The 27,382-nt window shown below is 44.1% G+C and overlaps 1 protein-coding gene across 3 annotated transcripts in view; it reads right to left on the reverse strand.

Moving 5' to 3' along the window:
* Window positions 1–1,671: 1,671 nt before the first annotated feature.
* The window catches only part of GATAD2A (GATA zinc finger domain containing 2A), a 120,343-nt gene continuing 94,632 nt past the window's right edge, over window positions 1,672–27,382 (reverse strand). For 2 of the 3 annotated variants that reach the window (XM_069767693.1, XM_069767694.1), the window contains exons 4-11: window positions 26,603–26,743; window positions 25,187–25,303; window positions 24,133–24,321; window positions 13,737–14,001; window positions 11,769–12,058; window positions 8,386–8,569; window positions 7,749–7,817; window positions 1,672–2,707 (exon numbers count right to left, since the gene is read on the reverse strand). In XM_069767693.1, the coding sequence (XP_069623794.1) occupies window positions 2,580–2,707; window positions 7,749–7,817; window positions 8,386–8,569; window positions 11,769–12,058; window positions 13,737–14,001; window positions 24,133–24,321; window positions 25,187–25,303; window positions 26,603–26,743 (1,383 nt within the window). In that variant the 3' untranslated portion in view covers window positions 1,672–2,579. The remainder of the gene's footprint in view (window positions 2,708–7,748; window positions 7,818–8,385; window positions 8,570–11,768; window positions 12,059–13,736; window positions 14,002–24,132; window positions 24,322–25,186; window positions 25,304–26,602; window positions 26,744–27,382) is intronic. The other variant, XM_069767695.1, reaches the window with a different exon arrangement.

The following is a 27,382-nucleotide window of genomic DNA, read 5'->3' on the forward strand; positions in this document are numbered from 1 at the left end:
CATGTATGCATTATACATACTACCAGAAAGTCCGCCCAGTGGGCGTTGAAACGCTCCATACACTTGTATGGAGCAAGGCCGCGCCCTCCAGTTGATCACACCCACAGCACTAGTCAGGGCTCAGCCTTGATCAAAACAAGTGTATGGAGCAAGGCAGCTCCTATTAGTCGGGTTCTGGCCAGGATTATATACAACTCTGTACTGGGGGATTCACAAGTCTGCAGTCACACAGTGATTGCGGACTTATCAATTTGGACCGGACAACCCCTTTAAGCTGCAGATTTTCTGCAGGCCAATCCACAGCAAACATGTACATTACAATATGCTTCAATATTGTTGAGGTCTTTGATTCTCTATGTAACAGAGAAGACAGGAAAAGGTTACAGATCCTATTTGCAGGGTCATTAAAATGTGCAACACCACCAGCCATATTCATGCATCAATCGGCTACACCCTTTACTTACAAAACACAATGAAAATGAAGTTGGCTTAGTTATTTATTAATATTCAGAAATGCGATTCTGGCCAGTGTGATTAAATAGAAACGGCTAGTTCTACCAGTGATGGGGGCAACCCCCCCGATTCCACACATTCTGGCAGGCTCTCACACACTATTCTTTTCCCCATAGTCGGGAGTAGGAGGATAGACAAAAAAAAAAAAAAAGCAAACAACATGTATCACCTGAAATCAAGTGTAGAAAAAGACAAGGGGGGGGGGGGAAGAAAAAAAAAAAAAAAAAAAAAAAAAACACGTTGGAAAGAGTGTCCTACATTAGAGAAGTCACATGGGAGCAGAGCAGGTACAGGCATTTAAATACTTTCCTAAACCATTTTGCCCTTATTTTAAGAGTTTTGAGAAACAAAAAAATTTTTAATTTTAAGGAAGCGCTCCTGTGTAAAAATATTTCAGAGGGAAAAAATATATACACGTAATTGAATAAATATATACTTGTAAAGAATACAATCATGGGATCTTTTTATTTAATATATATTTAGAAAACAAAAAAAAAAAAAAAAAAAAACATCCCACAAATGCTACTGGAGGTGCATTTCCAATAGCCAGGGGCAAGGTTACCCAATAAAGCACCCAAGCAATTTACATTTTATGGGATACTGAATATTAAATAGATGAGTGCTCATGAAAACAAACAAACAAACAAAAAAAAAAACAGTAGTTTTGTTAAAACCATTAACAATGTCTGCTCTCCAGCAAAACGGGAAAAATGGAAATAAAAATTAAGATACTACTAAACCTTCCCCTGAAAACAGAACAGCCGTACATTTTGGAATGGAAAAATTATATATAATATTCTCTCATACGGCTAGTTTATCATACACACAGTCAAGTTTAAATTCTATTTTTTTCCTTTTATACAAACAAAGTCTCCCTTCCCCCACAAAAAAATAAAATAAAATAAAAAAAATATATATATATAACCTAACCCCTAAGCAACTGCATATATCAAAAATGTATCTAAACATTGATATTCACACAACAGAAAAATAATTAAAAAGATTTTAGGGAGTAAAAGTGAGGATGTAACCATCAGGTGTAGTTTTTTTCCTTTGTCAATCCTTCGCTTCCACTTTCCTGAAATAGAAGCATGGTATATAAAGGGGAAACTTGATAGATTATGAGGACACGGTGGACAGACGGTAAGTAGACTATCCTAACATGGCTTTCCTTTTTATTGTTGTAATATTTTTTTTTTTTACAAAGCCAGTAGAGAGGAAAGCCACAGATACAGCCTCAAAAAAAACAAAACAAAAAGTCTTTACCGACTCAACACTTACCTAAAGATAAGGTTCAAACAACCTCAGATTTTTTTTTAAATTTTTTTTTTTAAGCTTCCAACCTTGAGTCCAGTCAAAACCATACAAACTGTTAACAAGAGGCAGTCATATTATCCTGGAAATATCCTTCAGATTATTTCTAAGTGGCTGGATCACCCACAGTAAGAAATTCTATGGGCATAAAACGTAATATTTTTCATAGATTTATTTAAATATAACTATTTGCTGCATTACAAAATGCATTTGTTCTGATTGGATCTGCTCTGCTCCAGAATCAGAAGTGGACCTGATAAATGTTGCCCATGAGATAACCAATAACTATTACAAAAAAAAAATTATAATAATCCAGTTACATCTTCAAAAACACACTTTGGAAAAATCTGATGCCTTAGTAGATGGTATTATAGTTTATTTAGGGAAAATAGACTTGAATGCAGAACGTATGAACCAAATGAGTATGAACCAGGAGCATGGCAAACTGTAGTACAAGATGTCATGCCAGTTTAGATGAAAATTTCCATTGGGAAAAACAAAGTGGCTTCCTTTTTCCTGTGCACTCATCTTCCTGGAAGAAAGCACGAAATACCTCATCTGTGGGTCACTACCAAGCTTTCCATGTGTAATAGAAAATGTCAAAGAAGGAAAAGTGATGAGAGAGGATCCTTTGCTCTCCTTATTAAGGAAAGAACTCCTTCCTGAAAAAGTCCTTTCTTACTTTTCTCATGTTCTCCATGTTTGCGTTCACTATTTGTCTTTATTTCTGTCATTGCTGCAGGATGCATTCATTATTTCCACGTAGAAGACTGGGTGATTGAGCGGGAAGGAATCATATCTAGAAGGTATTCCCGTTGACGGTCCACAGATGCTGACTTATGCACAGTGAGGCCAGGGTTCACAAAGGCTAAAGTCCCTCCTGCAAGGCATCAAGTCATATGGTTAAAGAAGAATTAAACCATACCACCATTAAAAACATCATAGCAAGCACAACCACTCTCTTCACATGCGGTCACTAGTCCTGCTCACCTCCCGATGGAAGTCCACAGAGCTAAAAGCTTGACAAAGGCTCAGGAGGAGCCGAAATGTTGCCCAGGACAGGCTGGATAAAGTTTTTTCACCTTGAAAAATTTTGGAGTGCTGCCTTCATTTTTCTTCTGTCTAAATTGGGCAAGTATTGGACCTTTGCCTGGGAGGCCTGGCATCTGCCAGAGTTTATTGTGCTGTTCCTTTTTTCTGATTTATTAGAATTTTTAGCCAGTAACTTGCAGTACAGACCACCCGAAGTCTGTCCTGTAGGCTACTCTAAACCAGGCAGTGTCCCACTTGTCACGATTAGCTACAGTCTTCAGCACAGGAGTGCTGTAAAATCGTATGACGCGCGTCCCAGCAGTGAAGACATTGGCCCAGCAGGAGAAGGACTCTGCTTAGTTTAGTGTAGCCCTCAACACAGACTTGGTCGATCTGTGCTGTGTATTGTTATCAAAAACCACTAATAGTGTGATTTAGAAAGAGGATTAAACTGCAGAATCCTGGCTTATAGTAACTATTGTGTAAGTGCAGGTACGCATTAATAAAATTATATACAGTAGCTGTTAATTTCTGTAATAAATCTACCACATGTAAACACGCCACCCAAAAAGGTACCTTAATTTGTTGATGGCAACAGAAAAAAAAAATTTGTTCAATTTTCTGGGTTAAAGGGAATCTCACCCCCTTGGAAGTATGGAACCTATTAATATGAGCATACAGGTTATAGAATGGTTAAAGTGGTCATACCTGCATGCTCATATCTGCGGTTTTGTGGAGAAATCATCTTTTATTCATTTATGGTAGTGAGTTCTTCCAGGCTCTGGGGTGTTTAGTGTCTGAAAGAAGACTACCTCCAGTCTTCATTAGCGTTCCACCCCTGTATCCCATGTGACGTGTAGTGGTGGCCCCGTAGTCCTGCATCCTGCAATAGCGCAATTACACTTGACATATCTGTCATTCTAGGGGCATTGGCGGCTTCTCTCTTCTATGCAGGCAAGTCAATAAGTGGGGAGCAGGGTTGAGGAGTCAGTAAGCCAAACCTCAAACTCATCAATTTGCCTGACTTCTGACTCCACAGCACTGCCTCACTACAGAGCCTGTACATAAAGTGCAGCACAGATTCATCTCACCTAAAACCGGGAGATACTTAGATCAGAAATAGAACAGACATTTATAGGACATTTCATAACTTTTCCAAATTACTATGGAAACATTTACAGCACATCCTGCACTAAACTACTGAACCAATTTAATATATATTTTAGTAGTCGGTCCATTTTATACAGACTCAAAACGCCACCAATTCAGGCACCCTAGTAGGGAGAGAACCTTATCACAGCATACGCCAAAGGTCACTGGGGTGGAAGTAGCAGTGATTCGCCAGCACCTGAAGAAGAAGCAGCCAATGCCCATAGCAGGGCACAGGTGTGGGATTAAGGGGCCATCACTACACATCAAAGGGCACTGTGATGCTAATGGGAGGCAGCTGGTATGCTAATGAAGACCGTAGGCAGAGTTTTCTTCCAGACACCGCACGCCCCAGAGCCTGGAAGAACTCCTTACTAGTGATAGGCAAACACCTGGATGTTTGGGTCCCACAGAACAGTGTAAAAAAAAATAAAAAAAAGTTTTGTTTGGGTACTAAAAAAGTACCGAAACCCAGGCCCCATTCAGATGAATGGCGGGCCCGAACATCTGCCCGACATCATGGAAAACACAAGCTCTGATTGTTGGTAAGATTTTTTTTATTTGTTTTTTTGCGCAGGCTGATTAATACTCCCATCAGTGGCTCCTGCTCTCACTGCCATCAGCAACAGCAGGCGTAGGCTGATGGGAGTAATACGCTCTTATCAGTTGACGTCTCTGACCACCTGGTGGCTCACACAGCTCTCTGACGGGCGGTAATAATCTTACTGCCGATCAGAGTCACTGATGTTGGGGGTGCTGAACCCAAACAAGAACACGGATGTCCTGGAGAAGTCAGTGTTCGGGATCCATATCCGAACAGTAGGTATTCGGTACGGACCTTGAAATTTACTGTTCAAGTTCGCTCATCTCTACTCATTACCATTAAAAAAAAAATAAATAAATAATAAAAATTCTCCACAACAAGACAGCAGATATGGGCATTCATACATTCTATAACCTGTAGGCCCATATTAATAGGTTCCATATATCCTAGGAGGTGATTACCTTTAAATGCAAAAAAATAAATCATTGTAAAACAGCATTGCACAAGTTTGCAGTCTGCGTACTATAAACATTGACGTATTTTTGCAAGCCACTTTAAAAAAAATTGTGCTACATAGATATACTCAAATCAAAATCGTGATATCACTAGGTTGTACCACCATGTATAAACTCTGGGGAATATGGTACCCCAACCTCTGGAAAGCCACCACAATACTGATAGAATCCAGATGTTGCAGCAGTGATTCAGCACTAGGGCCCAACAATGCACTGTATGGAGTACAGCACTTCAGCTGGCCCCATTCAACTAAATAAATTTGAAGTTCCTTGCATAGACCGGTAGTTGGGGTGCCTCTAGGTAGGTAGAGAATGAATATGTAGCCATGTTAAATATGTACTTGGTACCTTCATAGTCTTTCCTGGTCACTGTTGTACAAGTTTATTTAGGTGAATAGGGTCAGCTGTAATTTCCTGCATAGCCATGTGGTTGAGGTGACATTGTACAGGAAAAGAATGAATCAGGCCCCTTCATTCTCAAAATAATTTACCCTAGATCAAGCGCACAATTTGATTAGCTGTGCTAGACATGTTCCTACTTGACAATATAAGAATATCTCTATCAATTATAAACAGCACACTAAAATTCAAGTGTGTTTAGTTCTGAGCTCTGGAAATTATTTGTACATGGACACGACCCTAATAGCACATTGAATTCCCAATATTTATTGACCTTTTAATTGTGTTTTTCCTTGCTATAAAAGTTTGAATGTGCAAAAAAGAAGTCTAAATTTCTTTACATTAATATGATAGCAGCAATCTACTACATTTCCCATAAATCATGTCCAACTGGACAACTTCGTTCTATCCACCAGAAAAGTAGCTAGGTCACAGTTGATACAATATAGAATTTGATTTATGTACAGAAAAATAGTGTGATGCGTGGCTGTTTGATATGATGAATGTGTAATCTCTTATCCAAATCGAATTACAGTAAAGGGCGCAGCGTATCATAAATGGGTCTTATTAGGGTAGGAGCTGTGCATGGGAAATCACAACTGGATGGGAACTATAAAAAGAGAATCTAAAGTTTGTTTAATATCTGAGAAAGGATCATATTTAGAACCAGTTACATATTTGTTCTCTAATCTGATTTTATTTGGTATGTGATTATGAGGGTATCTTGGCTGGTCATCTCTAAACAATATTTAGAGAGCATACCTCCCAAACATGCTTGCTCCAGAGGGACTGTGCTCAGTTTGAGGACATCAGCTTTATCTGTGTACTCAGCACAAAGCTACAATTGAATAACATTGGAACAGGGAGCAGACTGCTCCTTCCTCCACCAGTTTATGGGAAGACTGATTCATGAAGGCTTTCCTTTATTTAAAAAAAAAAAAAAAAAAAAAACACACCTTGAAAAGTACTGTATGAGACTGCATTAAAATTTAGACTTGGCATTCACGTTCTTTTCACCCGCCTCTGAAAGTGGGCGGAGCTAGGTATGGACGGAGAATGGCAAGCTCCACTCGGCAAATTCATGAAGAGCAGTGGCGTCCCTTATGCCACAATCTTACTCTAGTCAACTGAGTAAGATTTGTGGCAAGGTGCAGTGCATATGGAGGCACATACCACTTTTCATACATGCAACATTCAATAAAAGGTGCAAGTCTCAATGAGCGCCTGACTCCAGGACGGCTCCTCATCAAGACTAAAGGTACCGTCACACATAACGATATCGTTAACGATATCGTTGCTTTTTGTGACGTAGCAACGATATCGTTAACGAAATCGTTATGTGTGACAGCGACCAACGATCAGGCCCCTGCTGGGAGATCGTTGGTTGCTGGGGAAAGTCCAGGACTTTATTTCGTCGCTGGATCTCCCGCTGACATCGCTGAATCGGCGTGTGTGACGTAACCCGATGTTTACCCTGGTTACCCAGGGACTTCAGGATCGTTGGTCGCTGGAGAGCCGTCTGTGTGACAGCTCTCCAGCGACCAAACAGCGACGCTGCAGCGATCGGGATCGTTGTCTAGATCGCTGCAGCGACGCTAAATGTGACGGTACCTTAACGTTCAAAACCAGTGAATCAGTGCCTGAAGGGCCTGCCAGGATCTTTGTATCACTAGTCATTCTCATATCATGTGAATGGGCAGCACAAAGGAAGGAAGAAAAGCAGGACACCAAAGAGGGGGATGTGTGTTGATGCAGCAAAAGAGCGAGCGCACATGTGCGTGTAGTTGTAGCAGGTGTGTGTGGGTGGGCAGCACTGTAGGGCAATGTAAGCAGTACCATACTGTGTGGGAACAATATTTCTATGTAGGCATATACAAAGAATTGGACAAGGTGAGGATACAGACTTCGAGTAAAAGAAAAAATGACATGTGTGGGTGCCGTTCTTTCTTAGAATTCAAAGTTGGTGAAGAGTTTTTTGGGTTCCTTTTTTTTTTCCACAGCAACCACACGTACATATATTATATCAAACAGACTGACTCACTGACTTCTATATTAAACCTACAGGTGACTGAAAATGTAAATAAAAGTTCTATTTTCCATACAAAAGGAATGAAGAAAAAAAAAAACTTAATAGTTAAATGTCACACATAGGCTTATTCACAGATTTACATACTTCCATCTTTACCATTAACAAAACCATTGCTCTATAAAAATCTATTTAAATGCTGCATGATATATTCAGGTAAAATTGTTGCAGCAACAACATTACCCATATTGCTTACCCCTGTGCATCTCGACTGATTGTTTCTTTGATTGTTGTGTCGCTATGACTCTCTGACTAGATGTTTGTCCTATAGAAAACAATTATACCCATTTGATGTAATGATATACTGCAATACCCAAGGGGGACAATACAAAAAGCTGCTTAATTATAAGAGTAAATAGAACCAGCATGCGATATTGACTACTGTCCATCATGGACTGTTTTCTTTCCAATGAAATATACAGAGTGGGCCATACATTCATACAACACTAAAAAAAAAAATACAATATTTTACTGGGGAATATTTTTGACCAACCCAGGTGTGGTGTGGCAAGTGATTTATATTACAAGGAATATGTACATCATCATTGGAATAGAATTACTGGCCACATGGCCATAGTAGGCAATGAAATAATAGACTAGACATTGACCCTTTAATCCAAACCTGCTGAAAGTGGCAAAAATCCACATCTAGCTACTTGTACCTTTCTTAACTATTTTGTATGTGAGATTCTACAACATGCATCGTAAATTTAGATTTAAGAGCAATTTAGATTTTAAACAAAACCTATATAGGAAAGGGGGGGGGGGGGGGGAATTACCACTCCAATGCTAGGCCTCCATATTGTCCGTTAGGGCCATCTAAACGTAATTACCTGCATTAATTGGAGATTTCTTCCAGTTTCCAGATGTCAGATTAGTTTTGTTCAGAGAACGCTCTCCAGGTTTTACAGACCGGTTGGCAAGAGTGGCTGCATTAGACAGCTTAGTCGTAGGCGGGAACGTATGCAGCACACCTCTGGTGGTCCCTGATAATCCACGGGATATTGGTGTTGGGCTCTAAAAGGAGAAACATAACAAAAGGAAAGGTTCACTACTATATCCTTTTTTTCCCTCCTATAGCTCAAATATATCCAAAGAGATTTTGTAAATGGCCTTCATTCAAAAATATCTTACGATATTGCATATGCAGGGCCAACATAGACCAAAGTGCCTTTACGGCAACATACCATTAAACTGTGCAGTTCAATCCTGTAGTGATACTACAATTTACCCATGCTACTAATATCTGTTGAGAAGTTAGAGGAAATTTTTAACGTCTTCCTGTCAAAACCAATTACCGTATATCTCTTTGTAATCTTTTCATTCTTCCAAGAGTCATAACTCGATAATTTTTCATGGACATGCATACAAGCATGTTTTTGTGGGATGAGCTGTAATTTCAAATGACACTTTACAATTTTAGCTCATCTTTGTTCCTCTAAGTTTCAGTATATCAAACAAACAAAAGCTTGTCAGCCATGGCTTTTTTGGGTTTCGTTTTATACATTGTTAACGGTACAGTAAAAGTGACCTGGTAACTTGATTCTGCTTGTCAGTACAATTATGGGGTTACCAAAGGAGGTTTTTTTTGTAAATAGAGGTTTTAATCCATTAACGACATATGACGTAGGCTTCATTACAGGTCAAGCTCCATAGGAGAACTGCGATTTCCCTTTATGCTGCTATACCATGGCTTATAATATACACACACAAATGATTCCAGGTTCAAGTCAAGTCTAAAGGGGCTAAAAAAATAAGTAAAAAATTTTAAAATGTGCCCCATTAAAAATAAACGAATATTGTAAAAGCAAAAAGAATGGCAGAATTACTTTTTAATCAACATATCCTACTTGGATTTTTTTTCCTCCTCGTTTCTCAGTGCATTGTTTACATGGTCCACTGTACAGTGGAAGTAATGTTGTTGAGCTTGCATAGCCATATTCAGAGAAGCCCAACTGTTCTCTTTTGGTTGATTGAGTTCTTCATAGGTTTCTTTATGTGCGGAATATGATGCAGGAGTTATTGGTACAATTTCGGGAAAGGTGTGGTGATTAATTGGAACTTATATTTTTTCCCCCAGTTTCACTAGACAGAGAGGGACGGCTTATACAATACACTGCGATAATATAGCGTATTGTCATTTGATTGCTCTCTTACAAAGTCCCACGTGTGGAAATTGACAGATGCCATGGTGAATTATCTGTGGTGGCTAAGCTTATGTACATGCAGAGGTTTTTTTTGTTGTTGTTTTTTTTTGAGGCTGTCCAATATAAAAGATGTTTTTATGTGGCAACCACTTTAGGAAATGCTCCTTCTCTGGTAAGTTTTTGTAGGAGTGTTTCCTCCAGCAGGTTCAAAGAGATTTTAACACTAGAACTACCGCAGGTTTCATAATACCTATAACTACCATTTGGGGTCATTTTGACCCCCATTCAAAAGTACTGACTCTGGAGTAAAAATAACTTTTTTGTTGCCAACAAATTAAAGAACATTTATTTTAACTTAGTAGGAACAGTGTTAAGATCAAGTACAGCACGCATTTTCCTTTTACATGGTCATAGCATGAAGCTGAAGAATCATCTCCCGTTTGCCAATTTTACTCCCAGTTGCTGTTTTATAGAGTATAGTTGCGTTTATAGCTGCTAAATCAAGTACATTACAAAACACCTGAACAGGCAATTGGCGGCTTCCAGATTTTGTGGTGTACTTTCGAGCTATCTGGTCTACTGTGTCCACTCCAACCTTTGCTTTACTGTAAAATTGTACCGTTTCCATTTTTTTTTCCTTGTCGTTTCCAACTGCTACATCTGGGTGAAGACTAACTGAGCAAAATGACATTCTTATTTGGCTTACCTTGGTAAACTAAGAGTGATGTCACCATTCTTCAGAGTAGTCTCATATGTATTTGTTAGTAGGAGACTTGCCTACTACTACTTTTATGTATGGGGTCAAATTGACCCCTTCAGTACTTATAGGTATGAATTGTAAAATCCGGGCCCCTGAAAAAGTTTGAATTCATTTTTGTGTCCTAAAACATACACTACCATGAATAAATAAAAGTCACAAAAACTCAGAACTTATTTGTTAAAATTTTAGAAATTATAGGAAAAAAATAGCAAAAGGGTCAAAATGACCCCTCCGGTAGTTCTAGTGTTAAGAAATTTGGAAAAGTTTTTACAAGAAGTAGTTTCTGCAGCCTTTTCATTTGTCAGTGCTTACCTCTAAGCAAACTCCATCAGGATCAAGGTAGTGACATGCCCTTATTCCCTCCCAAAAGAGCTATTTTCAAAACTTGAAGTGGGAAAAAAAAATTCTCTAAACACTGAACGTATGAATAGCATAGTTTTATAGTAGAAACAAATAAGAGTTCATGATATGGATATATAGAAAATTATATATAGATTTTTTTTTTTTTTGAGTGGACCCCGCCTGCGGATGTATACGTAAATCAAGAGGACGCAAGAGATGTGGCTGGACGCTCACTTCCTCTTTATTATTAACTAGATGGTGGCCCGATTGTAACACATCTGGTATTCTAGAGTATGTATGTAGTTTATATATGAAGATTTTAGAATAATGCAATGAATACACAGGATTCGGCCGGACTGCGTCTGTCGCTGATTGGTCGCGGCCGGCCGGGCGTGACCAATCAGTGCGAGCTCCAGGTTTTTGAGGGCCCGGGCGAAAGAGTCTCACAGCCCACGTAGCATATAACACAGCCACGTAGCATATTGCCCAGCGGGATTTCCGGGACAGACAGACAAACAGACGGAAGTGGATCTTAGACGATATATACATACATACACACATACATATACATATACATACATATATATATATTATACATACTTCCAAAGGCGGGAACAGTGACAAGCGCTGATTGGGCACAGGGCTCAAGTAACATAGTGACAAGTAAGCCGCGGGTACGCGAGTGCCAACACCACTGGAACAGTGTCAGCGTTTTTATTTTCATGGGGGCAAACATTGAGATGGGGTTGTCCTAGTAGTAGACAACCCATTTAAAACTCTAGGCTAAGGGTATAAATTGCTGGCATCAGATTACAAGCAGTTATCACTGGTGTATAACACCACTGGCACCCACAATCTATAGCACAGGTCCAGCTCCTGAGCCTGTTCCAGGCAAATCTTGTACACATTTGCCTCTAAGGGATTAAAGTATGTAAAGTTTTCTTTTTCTTCTGCGCCATTTGGTTACCTGTTTCAGTGAGTGGTGTTGAACCGAATGCTCTGACTTAATCTGTGCAGGGGATGAGCTCTGCTGCAGTATTCGTTGCTCAATCTCCTGTTCTTGTTGCAGAGCTTTGACAAAGGCAGCCTTCAGTCTGTTCGTGTGCTCAGCTTTCAGGGCCTTCTTTTGGTTAGAAGTCATGCAAACATCACACATGATGGTCCCATTTTTTTCCTGTCTCCAGCGGCTGGTGAAGTCAGTCTTGCATTGGGCACAACTATAAGGCTCATGAGATGCAGGTGGTGGCACAGTTTTACCTGTAGGGAGGACAGTGTCACTTAGTAAGATATCCAGCAATAAGGAGTACACCTATCATACAGCCGCACAGGGAAGTACTGATATAGCTGTGTAGACACCTGCCCAAGGTAAAAGGATACTTTTTTGTAAAGATCCAATGCGCCAGTCATAAGTAAGAAATCTAACATAGAAACCATGGTGCCGATTCATTAAAGAGTTTCACTGTAAGGCAGCACGGTGGCTCAGTGGATAACACTGCTGTTTTGCAGCACTGGAGTCCTGGGTTCAAATCCCACCAAGGACAACATCTGTAAGGAGTTTGTATGCTCTCCCCGAGTTTGCGTGGTTTTCCTCTGGGTATTCCCGTTTGCTCCCACACTCCAAAGACATACTGAGAGGGAATTTAGATTGTGAGCCCCAATGCGGACAGCTATGATAATGTGTGCAAACTGTAAAGCCCTGCAGCATACACCCATGGTCTGTGTCCCCCAATGAGGCGACGGAGAAAAAAAAGATTATTATTACTGTAGTAAAGTGTTCCCCAACTCCGGTCCTCCAGAGCCACCAACAGGTCATGTTTTGAGGATTTCCTTAGCATTGCACAGGTGATGGAATTATTGCCTGTCCAGGTGATGCAATTATCACCTGTGCAATACTAAGGAAATCCTGAACACATGACCTGTTGGTGGCTCTGGAGGACCGGAGTTGGGGAAGACTGCTGTAGTATAATGCAACCAATTTATTACAAGGAACACTGTCCTTGCAGTGTCGCGTTCTCCTGACTGCCTGCTTCTATACTATGATACTGTGTGACTTCAGGCAAAGGAGTCGTAAGTCAAGCAGGAGAAGGTAGTGCTGGCCGGGGAATAGAACTGGAGTGACAAGAGGCTTCAGATTTATAAATAGCTTTGCTACCTCATTTTCATTTCACATAAAATCCGGAGTACTCACTAACAAAAGAACAGACTGACCATGTAAAGGTATTACTGGACTTGACTTTGAGAACTACATGCACATATACCGTAAATTGTTTAAGGTATAAAATCTTGGACAATTCTGGGGTAGGTTATGTATCTTCATGAATCTGACAGACAGGTAGGTGTAGCCAGGCAAACACCATATTGGAGTAGCCGTGTAAAGCCCAAATGTCATAATATTTTTGAGCAGCTTCTAAGTTGCACAAAAATATTGCGATTTAAATGTGTTTTCCCGCCAGTATTCTGGAGCAAACATTTAATGAATCGGTCCCCTTATACAAATCAGTCTGGATGTGCGCTGTAGGTGTCCGTAAACTTGGTTTGCTTGTCCCAAGCACACGAGCGCCCCCTTCCCCCAGCGCACTCCAAGCTGAATTACATGTTTTCTATACTAGATTGGTTATGACTGGCACATTGGATGTCTACAAAAAATGGTATCATTACATCACTATGTAGAAAGATGCCCACATTTTCCTTTTGACATTTGTATAATAGTGTAGCATTAACCATTTTAGAGGTTTTACAGAGTTATCCCTTAGAGAATAGAGAAATGACTGAATGAGAAAATGCACACATGTAGAAAAGTTAGTTATTGAAAGTGCCCTAATTGTATACAGTTTAAGGTAAGGCATAGCTATGAGGCTACACATGATAGTTTGGTATTTCCGACTGATCTTAAGAAATCATTACAGTCATCCCTTTCAAGCTCAATAATTCTTACCTTGGGTCTCTAGTAGGTTCTGCACTACCTCCTCCAGTCCTACTAGATAGATGAACTCATTATTGGCTGCACTTGGAAGAAAGTTAAGTTCTGGTGCAGGTGGTTTGGGTGGTGGAATCTCCAGCAAGGTTTTTTCTAACTGCTTACGTAGGGCAAGCTTGGCAGCTGCTTGCCGGCTAGCAGGAGATTCATTAGCACTACCACTTGAGAGACTTGTGGAATTTCCGGTTGTTCCAGCTGAGCCCTTCAATGAAGTTGGGGATGCCTAAAAGAGAAAAAAAGAAAAAGAAATTGTACATACAATTTACAACATGTATAAACATTGACATGTAATTAATTTTCATAATGCCAATTACATGGAGAAAAGTGTTCTTGTGTGTCTTATAGGAGATCCATACAGAACTAATCATCTGATTAAGGCCAAGTTCACACTGAGCACTTAATGCAGCAAAAAAAAGCAGATTTAGCTGCAGTTTTGTTTTTTTTAATGCTTTTTTTTTTTTTTTTTTTTTCAAGAAAATGGGTGAAAAACAATGAAAAACCGCTGAAAGTAGTGACATGCTCTACGTCCAAAAAACCATGCAAAGCACAAAATACGGATTGCAAAAACCAATTTCTGAAATGTCATAGGCTTTGCTGGTAATGTTAAAAGCAGCTGAAAATTAGCATAAAAAAAGCATCAAAAAGACACATCAAAAAAGCCCAGTGAGAACTTAAGGCACCGTCACACAACGATATCGTTAACGATATCGTTGCTTTTTATGACGTAGCAACAATATCATTAAGGAAATCGTTATGTGTGACAGTGACCAACGATCAGGCCCCTGCTGGGAGATCGTTGGTCACTGAGGAAAGTCCAGCACTTTATTTCGTCGCTGGACTTCCCGCCGACACCGCTGGATCGGTGTGTGTGACACCGATCCAGCGAGGTCTTCACTGGTAACCAGGGTAAACATCGGGTTACTAAGCGCAGGGCCGCGCTTAGTAACCCGATGTTTACCCTGGTTACCAGCATAAACGTTAAAAAAACAAACACTACATACTTACCTTCAGCTGTCTGTCCCCGGCGCTGAGCTTCTCTGCTCTCCTCCTGCATCCTGTGTCAGCACCGGCCAGCCGGAAAGCACAGCGGTGACGTCACAACTCTGCTTTCCGGCTGACCGGCGCTCACAGTGCAGAGGAAAGCAGAGCGCCGGAGGACAGACAGCTGAAGGTAAGTATGTAGTGTTTGTTTTTTTAACGTTTACGCTGGTAAGCAGGGCAAACATCGGGTTACTAAGCACGGCCCTGCGCTTAGTAACCCGATGTTTACCCTGGTTACCGGGGACCTCGGGATCGTTGGTCGTTGGAGAGCTGTCTGTGTGACAGCTCTCCAGCGACGCTGCAGCGATCGACATTATTGTCGGTATCGCTGCAGCGTCGCTTAGTGTGACGGTACCTTTAGCCTAATGCTGCCCAAACCACGGCAGCATGAATTAAACACGGTCAGCGTTTCAGAGTAAAATATACTAGTCTTCAAATTGGAAAGCCAGGCTTAGATTCAAGCAGCCCATGGATCAGCTTGCCTTAGTCTGATAAGTTACGGTACCTTTAAAAGTGAACCTGTCACACTGATTCATGCTGCAAAACCAGGCAGCTAGAATCAAGAACCTTGCTGCAAAACTGCATTGTTTCAAGAATAAGCAGGGGACTAGAGAGACCCAACTAGTCTGGCCAGCTTCTCACTGGTTACTTAACAGGTCTTTCTTTCCTGTGTGCACACAGAGACCCGTTAATCAATTGGAGCAGCGTGGGGACAAGCTAGACACATGATTAGTGTGGCAATGCCGTTGTTCAGCTTTTCCCCACCCTGCTCCAGGTGAGTTTCAGAGAAAAACCTATCAGGTTCCTATTCATGCTGACCGTAGTTTGGGCAGCATGAATTAAGTGACAAGTCGCCTTTAATCCATTTAGGTATTGGTTAATAAATTAACCTTGTAATGTATGAATTCTTGATTTCACTGTCTGAGTATTAAGGGTACAATTAAAATGAATTCCGGTTTCGCTTTCATAAAAAAAAATTTTAAAAAAAGAAGCGCCCTTATTAAGACGACTATTTTCAAACTGAAGATGATTTACATCAGAGCAAACATTTCCCCTGCAGATGCAGTCACAGGGACAATAGTCACAACATGTGGATAGGCAAGAGAATGAGCCACTTTGTTCGGGGACACCACCATGTTGGTTGGATATCCAATGGCTACTTTCACAATTAGGGGCATCATTGTATCCGAAAGCATAATGGCAGTATGATTCTGCAAGTGAAAGCCTTTTCTCTGTAAGAATTGTAATTAACTGCTCCCATGCACAAAGGACAGGGAGACAGAGGGCTGCTGCGTTTTAAGGGTAAGTACACAGGGAGTTTTTGCTACTTTTTTATGCTAATTTTCAGCTGCTTTTTCCAGTACCAGCAAAGCCTATGAGATTTCAGAAATCTCATGCACACACTGTTTTTTTTGTGTGATCAGTATTTTGTGATTTGCTGCGTTTTTTGGACATAGAGCATGTCACTTCTTTCAGCATTTCTGCTGCGTTTTCTCACCCATTTACTTGAATGGGTGTTGGAAAAAAAAAACGCAGCAAAAACGCAGGTATCATTATTTGCTGCGTTTTTGCTGCTGAAAATCCAAGGACATCAGCATGGACTAAAGGAAAAAAAAATTGCACCAAAATCTGCGTTTTTGACGCAGCTTCTTTCCTGCCAAGATGATGAGGTTTTGCTGCAGGAAAAAAAAAAGCAGCAAAAACGCTCTGTGTGAACTTAGGCTTCTTTCACACTAGCGTCGGGGAGAGATTCCGACGCTAGCGTTTGCTGCATTGCACAATGGAGGCAGCGGATGCATTTTTCCGGCGCATCGCTGCCCCATTGTAAGGTGCGGGGAGGTGGGGGCGGAGTTCCGGCCGCGCATGCGCGGTCGGAAAAAGCGGTCCGTCAGGAGAAAAAAACGTTACATGTAGCGTTTTTTCCTCCCGACGATCCGCCAAAGCACGACGCATCCGTCGGAAGACGGATGCGAAGTGTGGCAATCCGTCGCAAATGCGTCGTCAATAGAAGTCTATGGGGAAAAAACGCATCCTGCAAGCACGTTTACAGGATGCGTTTTTTCTGCAAAACGACGCATTGTGACGGATTTAAAAAAAACGCTAGTGTGAAAGTACCCTTACCCTAAGGCTGCAGCGTGTGTGCGCAGCTTTAGCGCTCTCACATGTCCTGGTTTTTCCAGTAACGGAGATATCAGTATCCGTGTGTAATACATGTAGCAATCATGTGTCGCATCACATCACACGTACTGGCGCCTGGGAATCAAGAGGTACTATTTGCGCTGTTTCCTGGAGCCGGGTACTAAAGACAACTCACATTATTGTCCCCTGCTCCCGCTGCGATCAGGAGACAAGGTTGAGAATTGTATTCAAAGGACAACAGCGACAGCAGGCGTCGGCTGATGGGAGTATTCAGCCTTAACTATAAATAAATGTAAAAAAAATTGCTATGGGATGCCCCTGTATTTTTTTATAACAAACCAGGCAAAATAGGGATTTTTTTGTGTACTGACCGTAAAATCCTTTTCTCCGAGCCACTCATTGGGGGACACAGGACCATGGGTTATGCTGCTGTCTCTAGGAGGCTGACACTAAGCTGAGACAAAAAAAGGTTAGCTCCTCCCCTGCAGTATACACCCTCATGCTGGCTTCCAGAGACCCAGTTCAGTGCAAAAGCAGCAGGATAATAAGAATAATATATCAAAAAACATTAGAATATAACCTGTCAAACAACAGTCAAAGACTAAAAAAGATAAGCCGTAAGGCTACCAGGGTGGGTGCTGTGTCCCCCAATGAGTGGCTCGGAGAAAAGGATTTTACGGTGAGTACACACAAAAATCCCTATTTCTCCTTCGCCTCATTGGGGGACACAGGACCATGGGACGTCCCAAAGCAGTCCCTGGGAGGGAAACAATACAACCAAGTAACTCCGTGTACCATCTGACTACAAATGCGCAACGGCCGCCTGCAGGATACACCTGCCAAGGGCCGCGTCCGCAGAGGATTGGATGTGAACATTGTAATGCTTTGTGAAGGTATGCAGGCTGGACCACATTGCGGCCTTGCAAACCTGCTCCGCTGTTGCCTGGTGCCGGATGGCCCAGGAAGCACCCATCGACCGAGTGGAGTGTGCTCTAATCCCCGCCGGGATAGGACTGCCCCTGACCCGATAGGATACCTGGATAGCAGATCGGATCCATCTGGCTATCGTGGATTTAGACGCAGCCAAACCCTTTCTGTGACCCACCGGGAGCACGAAAAGGGCGTCCGATTTTCTGAAGTGCGCAGTTCTGGAAATGTACCTCCTGAGGGCCCGTACCACGTCCAGAGTATGGAGAGCCTTCTCGACCCTATGTTTGGGCTGCGGACAAAAGGAGGGAAGAATGATGTCCTCATTAAGGTGGAAAGATGAGACCACCTTTGGAAGAAATGCCGGAGAAGGACGTAGGACTACCTGTCCTGATGAAAGGCAAGGAAAGGTGCCCGGCAGGATAGAGCGGCGAGCTCTGAAACCCTTCTAATGGACGTCACCGCTACCAGGAAGGCGACCTTCCAAGAGAGGACAGAGAGCGGAACGTCTTGAAGGGGTTCGAACGGAGGTTCCTGGAGAACCCCCAGGACCAAGTTGAGATCCCAGGTCTCCAACGGCATCCTGTAGGGAGGAACAACATGGGAGACTCCCTGAATGAAAGTCTTGACCTGAAGGTTGGTGGCGATCCTACGCTGGAACAGCACAGATAAGGCTGAGATCTGACCTTTAAGAGAGCTCAGGGCCAAACCGGAATCCAGACCAGACTGAAGGAAATTCAGGATACAAGGGATAGAGAACACGAGCGGAGGGTGCCCTCGGAGCCTGCACCATGAGAAGAAGGTCTTCCAGACGCGGTGGTAGATAGAGGCGGAAGACGCCTTGCGAGCACTTAACATGGTGGGAATGACCTGCTGAGAGAAACCGGCACGAGTTAGAATCCAGGTTTCAACAGCCACGCCGTTAAACGTAGGGCCCCTGAGCTCTGATGGTAAATCGGTCCTTGGCGAAGAAGGTCTGGGCGGTCTGGCAACCGCGAGGGAACGTCGGCTACGAGCTGGACGAGTTCCGCGTACCACGCGCGACGAGGCCAGTCTGGAGCGACCAGAATGACCGGAACTCCCTCCGTCTTGATCTTTCGGATTACCTTCGGCAGTAAGGGAAGGGGAGGGAACACGTATGGGAGCTGAAACTGATGCCACGGAGAAATCAGCGCGTCCACTCCTATGGCCTGGGGATCCCGAGAACGTGCAATGAAGTTGTGGACCTTGGCGTTCAATATGGACGCCATCAGATCCACGTCCGGGGTGCCCCAACGAAGACAGATCTGTTGGAAAACCTCTGGGTGGAGTTCCCACTCCCCCGAGGCAAGACCCTGGCGGCTCAGGAAGTCCGCCGCCCAGTTCTCGACTCCCGGGATGTGCACCGCGGAGATGATGGAGTGGTTGGTTTCGGCCCAACGAAGGATGAGGGAGACTTCCCGCATCGCCGCCCTGCTGCGGGTACCCCCCTGGTGGTTGATGTAAGCCACCGCCGTGACGTTGTCCGATTGGACTCGTATTGGGTGACCCGCGAGCAGAGCGTGGAAGTGACTCAGTGCAAGTCTGATAGCACGAATCTCTAGAATGTTGATGGGGAGTCTGGATTCCCAAACAGTCCAACGGCCCTGGGCAGAGTGGTGAAGAAACACCGCCCCCCAGCCAAGAAGACTGGCGTCGGTGGTCACCACTAACCAGCGGATCGGAAGGAAGGACTTCCCCTGGCGAAGAGATGGGCCCAGGGTCCACCAAACGAGAGATTGTCTGACCCTTGGGGACAGGGGACAAGGGTGGTCGAGAGAAAAAAAGACTCCTGTCCCAGTTGTCCAGCAGAGCCTGTTGCAAGGGGCGAAGATGGAGTTGAGCAAAGGGAACCGCTTCGATTGCCGCAACCATCTTTCCCAGGATCTTCATGGCGAACCGAATGGTTCGCGGGCGAGAATGGCAGAGCGTACGGACCCCCTGTGGGAGCGCTTGGGCCTTGGACCGAGGAAGCAAGACCAGCCCCCTTGAAGTGTCCAGGATCATTCCCAGAAAGGAGATCCGACGGGCAGGAACGGGAGAGGACTTGTCCAAGTTGATCAGCCAGCCCAGGCGCGAAAGAGAATCCAGGGTAATGTGGACGCTTGACTCGCAGGCTTGGAAAGACGGGCCCTTTATGAGGAGGTCGTCTAAGTACGGTAACACGACGACTCCTCGAGAGTGAAGAATGGCCATGACAGCCGCCATGACCTTGGTGAATACCCTGGGCGCCGTGGCGAGGCCGAAGGGTAGGGCCGTGAACTGGAAGTGATCCTCCAGAATGGCAAAGCGGAGGAACCTCTGATGAGGCGGGAAAATCGGGATGTGAAGATAGGCATCCTTGATGTCTATCGAGGCCAAGAATTCCTCTCTTTCCATGGAAGAGATGACCGATCTGAGCGATTCCATCCTGAAGTGCCGGACTCTTACGCACTTGTTCAGGAGCTTCAGATCCAAAATGGGACGCACTTTCCCGTCCTTCTTTGGCACGACGAAGAGGTTTGAGTAGAAGCCTTTGAACCTCTCGTGTTCCGGGACCGGAACAATGACCCCGCTCTGGCGGAGGGAGTGGATGGCGCAAAGAAGGGCGCGAGACTGAGCTCCCGAACTGGGGAGACGAGAGGGGAAAAACCGAGTTGGAGGAGGAGAGGGGAACTCTATCTTGTAGCCAGCGCGGGCGGAACGGTCCGATCTGGGAAGACCGGTGGGATTGGACCAGGCTGAGCTGGTACGAAAAGGCCGAAAACGAAAGTAAGGCTGGCGCTGGAAGGCCGCCTTGGGCCTCTGTTGGGGAAGAAACTTGCTCTTTCCCCCTGTGGCGTCGGAAATAAGCTGGTCAAGCTTTTCGCCGGAAAGACGCCCGCTTTGAAAAGGGAGAGAGATCAGGGATTTTTTAGAGGAAGAATCTGCGCGCCAATCTCTGAGCCAAAGAACCCTTCTAATAGCGATGGCGTTGGAAGCCGCCGATGCTGCACAATTCGCCGCGTCGAGGGATGCGAACATCACAATCACTGGCCATGGCTAACTGCTTAGCTAGGTCCGCCATTTCAGAGGGGAGATCCTGCTCATTAATGGATTTCGCTAGAGCATCCGCCCAGGAAACCATAGCCTTGGTCACCCAAGCCGCGGCGAAGGAGGGAGACAGGGAAGAGCCAGAGGCTTCGTACACTGACCGAGCTAGGGAGTCTATCTGGCGTTCAGTGGGGCTCTTAATTGAAGCGCCCTCCGGGACTGAAAGAAGAGTTTTAGAAGCCAGGCGCGAGACCGGCGGATCTACAGTAGGGGGATCCGTCCAGTCTTTCACGAGATCAGCTGAGAAGGGATACTTGGAAACCAAGTCCTTCTTACCCGTGAAGCGCTTGTCTGGGCGCTCCCTGTGACGCCTGACTATATCCAGGAAGGCTGGATGAGAGGCAAAAGATTTGTGAGAACGTTTGGTTCTGGAAAAGGAGACCGCGTGTTCCGGAGCGGAATTAGAGTCGTCATCCACCTTAAGTGCGTGATTGACTGCTACAATGAGGGAGTCAACCGTAGCTCTGAACTCCGGAGCCTCCGGGTCCAAAGATATCTCGGACTCATGTTCAGAGTCTTGAACGCTGCGAGCCCCCAAAGAGGAGAGCGAGAGGTGGAGCTGCCAGAGTCTGAGCAGCGAGGTGAACGCTCAGGAGAGGTAGTACGGATCCGTTTTCTGGATGACCGTGCCTCTTTAAGAGGAGAGCGGCCCCTGCTGGCCGACGATTCCCCTGCTATGGAGGGATCTCTTAACACCTGTAACGGATTGCCTCGCTCCCCGGGAGGATTTTGAATGGATTTGATGGCGTTAGCTAAAAAATCCACGGACTGTGAAAGCGAGGCGACCCACGGGGGGGGACTAGGTACGCCAGAGTCGGTGGCGGTGGAGGGCTCCTGGGCACATGGAGCATCGCAGGCAGAGCAGAGGGGAGAGCTTTGAGGCCTGGGAAGTGGGGCCTGGCAGGTGGTACACGCAGAAAAAAAGGTCGTATGCACCTTAGAGGATTTTTTAGACCTTGACTGCGACATGATTCTAATGCAAAAAATCACAGGGTCTATAAAGTGTAACCGAGCCTGAGAGAGCGGCGCTGCAGAGGAGAGCTAACGATGTCTCCTTACCCCGGTCCTGTGTCCCGCTGTCCAGGGAAGACGAACTGCGAAGAATTCCCCTCTGAGAAGTGAAAGCCGGCTGCACGTGGGCCACTGTGACACACCGGAGGTGCGACAGGCAGGAGCTGCGGCGCTGTAGTGAGGGACCAAGATGGCCGCCGAGATCAGGAGAGAGATCTCGGCGGCTGCGAGAAGCGCCAGGACCGGGGGGCGGCGCCGCTGTGACGCGCAGGAGTGGGCGGAGCCTAACGGCGGCGACCAGCGGCTAGGCCGAAGCCGGGGGCTAAATTTGCAGCCTCGGCCCGGCGCGCGGCCGCAAGAGCCGAAAAAAACGGGGACACCACCCCCCAATGAGCGGTATCAGCCTGCCGATGTGCCAGAAGTTTGAGGAGCCCTCCGAACCGCCGGCGACCCCCCCCAATCCCCCCACAGGACACTTACCCTGATCTGGAGGTGAGAGGGTGCCTTGGAATAGGGACGGTGCAGGGGTTGGGAAGCCTCTATCCACCGGCCCCCGATGGGGGGTGGAGAGGAACCGTCCACCACCTGAGTCACGCAGAGCATTGGTGATGCAGTGTGGTCTGCACGGACGCCACGGGGATAGGACCACTGGGCAGATGTCCGGCAATAAAAAGGCCTGGCTGCAGAGGAGGATACTGGAGGTAAAACACCAGTGCTCGTCTGTATAAAAAAGGGGGAGATCGGGGCCCTTTTAGGGGAGAAACCGTCGCCCAAAAAAGGTCAGCTCAGGCAGTGGCTCCCACGTCGCAGGAGAGGATACGGTGAGGTGAAACTCCCGTGCTCGCCTGTTGTTGGTTCGGGGGAGATCGGACCTTAGAAGAATCCGTCGCCCCCTTCGTCCGGAATAGATTGAAAATGAAAAAAAAAAAAAAAAGAAAATCCATGAGGATTAAAAATCAGTGTGCCTCCTACGGACACTAAGCTTAAACTGGGTCTCTGGAAGCCAGCATGAGGGTGTATACTGCAGGGGAGGAGCTAACCTTTTTTTGTCTCAGCTTAGTGTCAGCCTCCTAGAGACAGCAGCATAACCCATGGTTTTGTGTCCCCCAATGAGGCGAAGGAGAAAACACAGCTGTGGGCTGCAACCCCCAGCTTTCAGCTTTAGCAAGGCTGGCTATCAAGTCAAGAATACAGGGGTTCCCACAGCCTATTTATTTAAATAATTAAAAAAAATAAATGGTGCGGGGTCCCCCCCCCCTTGTTTTTGACAACCAGTCCATCTAAGGCAGACAGCTGGGGGCTGGTATTCTAAGGCTAATAAAAGGACCATGGGTATTCCCCCCCCCCCCCCCCTTTCCCCCTAAAAATAACAGCCCGCAGCCGTCCCAGAGAAGGTGCGTGTATTATATGCGCCAATTCTGGTGCTTTGGCTGGCTCTTCCCACTTGCCCTATAGCATGTGGGGTTGATGTCACCTCTGTATTGTATTATCATTTAATTCAAACATACGACGTGGGGATCCCTGTATTCTTGTTAAGGCTAAGGTTGCAACCCGCAGCTATCACTTTTGCCTGGTTGGTTATCAAAAAAAAAAAAACCGGGGAACCCACGTCATTTTTTTTTTTTACATTTATTTACATCACAGGCTGCTACTGCTGCTGATGATGATGATGAATACTCCCAAAAGCCGCTGCCTGCTCTTGCAGTTATTAGTTGAATGCAACTCTCAACATTGTCCCCTGCTAGCATTGATAGCCGAGAGAGCAGGGGACAATGATGTGAGCCATCTTCAGCACCCAGCACTGGGGAACAGCGTGAACAGTACCACCGATTCCCAGGCGTCAGTACGTGTGCTACTAATTAAACATGTATGTCATCCGTGTGTGGGACATTTTGGGGCCCGTTGTGCTGTTAAAAAACAGACATGTCAGCGTGTTTTGTGTCTCCGGAACATGTGAAAACGGTCACCACACGTAACGGAAACACTGACATGTGAAAGAGCCCCAAGTGTGTAATGATGCGGCTATCCTACTAGAACACCCTAAAATTATATCTTTAAAAAAAAAAAAAAAAAACACACCAAAAACATCTTTGTATCTTAGAGCACTGAAAATTCAAATTTGCTTTAGGTTTCTGTATATACCAACCTGTGGTATGTTGACAAGCAGGCTTGTATTTGCCACGTTAGCTACACGAATCAGTCCCTGTTGGATGATCCTCTGACCTTGCATCTGCACACTAGGCACTGATGCTCGAGGAGCAAGTAGTAAAGGAGGTGGGCCTGTACTTGGATGTTGCCTGATACTGTGCAACTGCTGAGGAGACACAGAAATGGGCTGATGGTGGGAGGGAGGGGTAAGAAGGAAAAGAGAGTGTGAATACGTGAGCAGGAAAGATAATCTGAAAAAGAGACAAACAGCAGACACATGGGGCAAAGAAACATAATGAAATAACAAATATTCAAAAGCTACTATAAATATTCAGATGTTACAAGCGCATCACAGACTCCAACAAGAACTTACATTTATATCTCATTCAAAAGTCAGTTTTTCACATATGTGTTCCACCTAAGATTTTTACGGATAGAAAATATACCTAATCTAATTTATGGGACTGCTCATATGTCCGTGTTCTTTAGCATACAAAAAAAAAAAATACAAGGAGAGGTTTTTTTTTTTTCAAATCCGCATCACTAATGAAAATCACTCATACAAGTGTATGGGGTCATGAAAATCACAGCCCGCACAAGGACGGCATCAGTGAGGTATCAATGTGCTGTCCGTGATCAACAATTTAGTGTATAGGGAATGCTGTCATTTATTTTTCCTCACGTGAAAAATCACTGGATGAAACACTGGTCTGTGTCAGTAAAGTGTCATCAGGGTTTGATGGTAAAAACTTTTTTTGCGTACATGAAAAATCATGGATGTCTCAATGGAGCTTCACATGGAGTAGCTATGGTAAAAAGTCAAATATCAGTTGCAAGAACTGAGTGGAACAAAGTAGTAGGCCAGGTAAGAACTTTCACCTGCCAAATTAGCAATCCTCACAGTACATTAATACTGGGTCAATGCTTATTTTGCATAAATCATATTTAGAGATCTTGAAGCAGCCCAATACACTACATTCAAAGCACTGGCAATTATCACGAGGAAAAAATACTTAAATGAATTTGAAAACCACACTGCAAAGCATCCTTACCTGTGCGCCTCTTACAAGCGGTGGCATAACTATCTGTGTTGATTGCTTGCCTGGTGTCTGTTGCCCACCTCGTACTAGAGGAGGAGGAATAACAGTGCCACCAATACGAGATGGTACCTGCCAGAAGAACATGCTAAAAATTACTACAGTAGACAGTCTTACGTTTCTTATGATGTACATAATACTGGATTTATTAACCTTATTATTACACATTTTTTAATCTGTCTAGACAAATTCTATTTCTCCATTTACATAGCCATTGGTTGGCTTGTTTTAGACAGGTTAACTTTCAAATTTTGAAGCACACCATACACTACCACATAATGTGTTGAAAAACAAGGCGAGTGGTGAAAAAAGGGGGTTTTGTTTTTAAGGCATTCATTTTGGAGGTAAAAGTAACCTGTCAGGATTCCAACATTTATAGATTCTATTTTGGGGTGCATACACTGTTCTTTAATCACCTATTGCATTTTGTGGGGGAAGAGTATAGAAAAACGGCAACCAACAAAACAGCAATTCTGGCTGCTTGATTTTTCTTATTCAATGTTTAACATACGGGCTATATAATTTTATATTCTGAACAAACTTTCAAAGGCACAAGAAACCATACGCACACACCCCTCCACATTATAACTTTTAAAAACATTTACGGTATCCTTTTTAAAATCATTTCTTAACTTTGTATTTTTTCAGGATTTCATTTTGCGATTGTATGATCGCTTATACTGCAATAGTAATGCATTGCATTATAGAGTCAGCAACGTTCTATGACTGGGCTTCATAAAACGCAAAACAAAATGGCAGTGGCCTTTTGGGAGCAAGCTGCCATGTTAAGCCATCTTCCTCCTGCAGTCACGATGTAGGTGGATTTGGACACTGTAGTAGCACATTGGCAACCAGCACATTTAAAGGTTGTTGACCATAATCAACAGCGGTCTTTAAATCGAAGAGGGGGGGACACAGCAGCAGTAAGAGCCCACTCTCTGCTGTTATATGCAGATGTCAGCTGGATAACACAGCCGTCATCTGCTTGGTGTGGAGCGGACTCCACTTCTAAGCCTGTTCCATACAACAATCTACCATAAAAATACACGTCACAGGTTTTCAAGGGATTAACCCATTACTTGCCAAATTACAAGTTTTCATTTTACGGATTTTTCAGAAAAGGGCGTTCCAATATTCAATTAAAAATTACAATGACATGATTTCCTACTTTGAAAACATTCATTTTACAAACACAAAAAATTGGACCTAATTATAAAAATTATAAAATCTTAGTTGCTAGAAGCAAAAGATTAGGCGTCCCAAAAAAAGGACAATGGTAGATAATGGGTTAAGTTCTGAATGGGATCAATTACAGATCTGACCCAATATGTTATTTAGCTGCCCTCATGTAAGGCTGATAATTACATTAACCTTTTGTGGCGCAGTTTCTTTCTGGATCTGACTCTGGCGGAGCTTTTTAAGTAGCACCAGTTTAGCTTCTTCTAACCGTAATTCTTCTTTTAGTTGCTTGATCAGTCGCTCTCTTTCTTCAGGGCTGCTTCTCTGTATTAACTGTGGAGAAACATGGTGAGACATTCTGAACAAAAGTGCAATGCAGAGTTTTAAAAAGGGAACCAAACAAATGATACATGCTTCACAATCCACAGGCAGCATGTATGAGGCGGCACTGGCTGCATGATCTCAGCCAGGTATGTTTGGCTCCGAAACGGCAGTGTTTCAGAGAAAATAAACCTATATTAAAAGCCTCCAGGGACCAACCTGTGCTGGAGACTAGTCGAACAGGTGGGTCCCCGGCAGCTTCTCCATGTCTCTTACTATATAAGCTTGCAGAGAGCCACCTTTCAATCCAGGAAAGGGGATGATGTGAAGACGGTGCCCCCTCAAATAAAATCTAGTGAATTCTGTGCTCCCAAATCTTCTGAGCCCCACTGCGCCTAAACCACAAGAAGCGGCCACAGATTTGGCATTATTGTAATGGCACTTAATTTGCGGGTGCGTACCACCAGAAGCTGGGCACAAGGTATGGGGGCGCTACACTATATGGGCACACAAGTCAGGGGCACTAAACTGGCATATTTGCAATTCTCCAGAAAGAGAGCCTGGCATGGATGTTACAAAATAGATAAATGAATTCATAGAGAGGTACAGTTTCTACAATGGGGTCACTTTAGGGGGTATTTTGTGGTTTTG

This window comes from Ranitomeya imitator, chromosome 1, assembly GCF_032444005.1.
Source record: "Ranitomeya imitator isolate aRanImi1 chromosome 1, aRanImi1.pri, whole genome shotgun sequence".
NCBI lineage: Eukaryota > Metazoa > Chordata > Amphibia > Anura > Dendrobatidae > Ranitomeya > Ranitomeya imitator.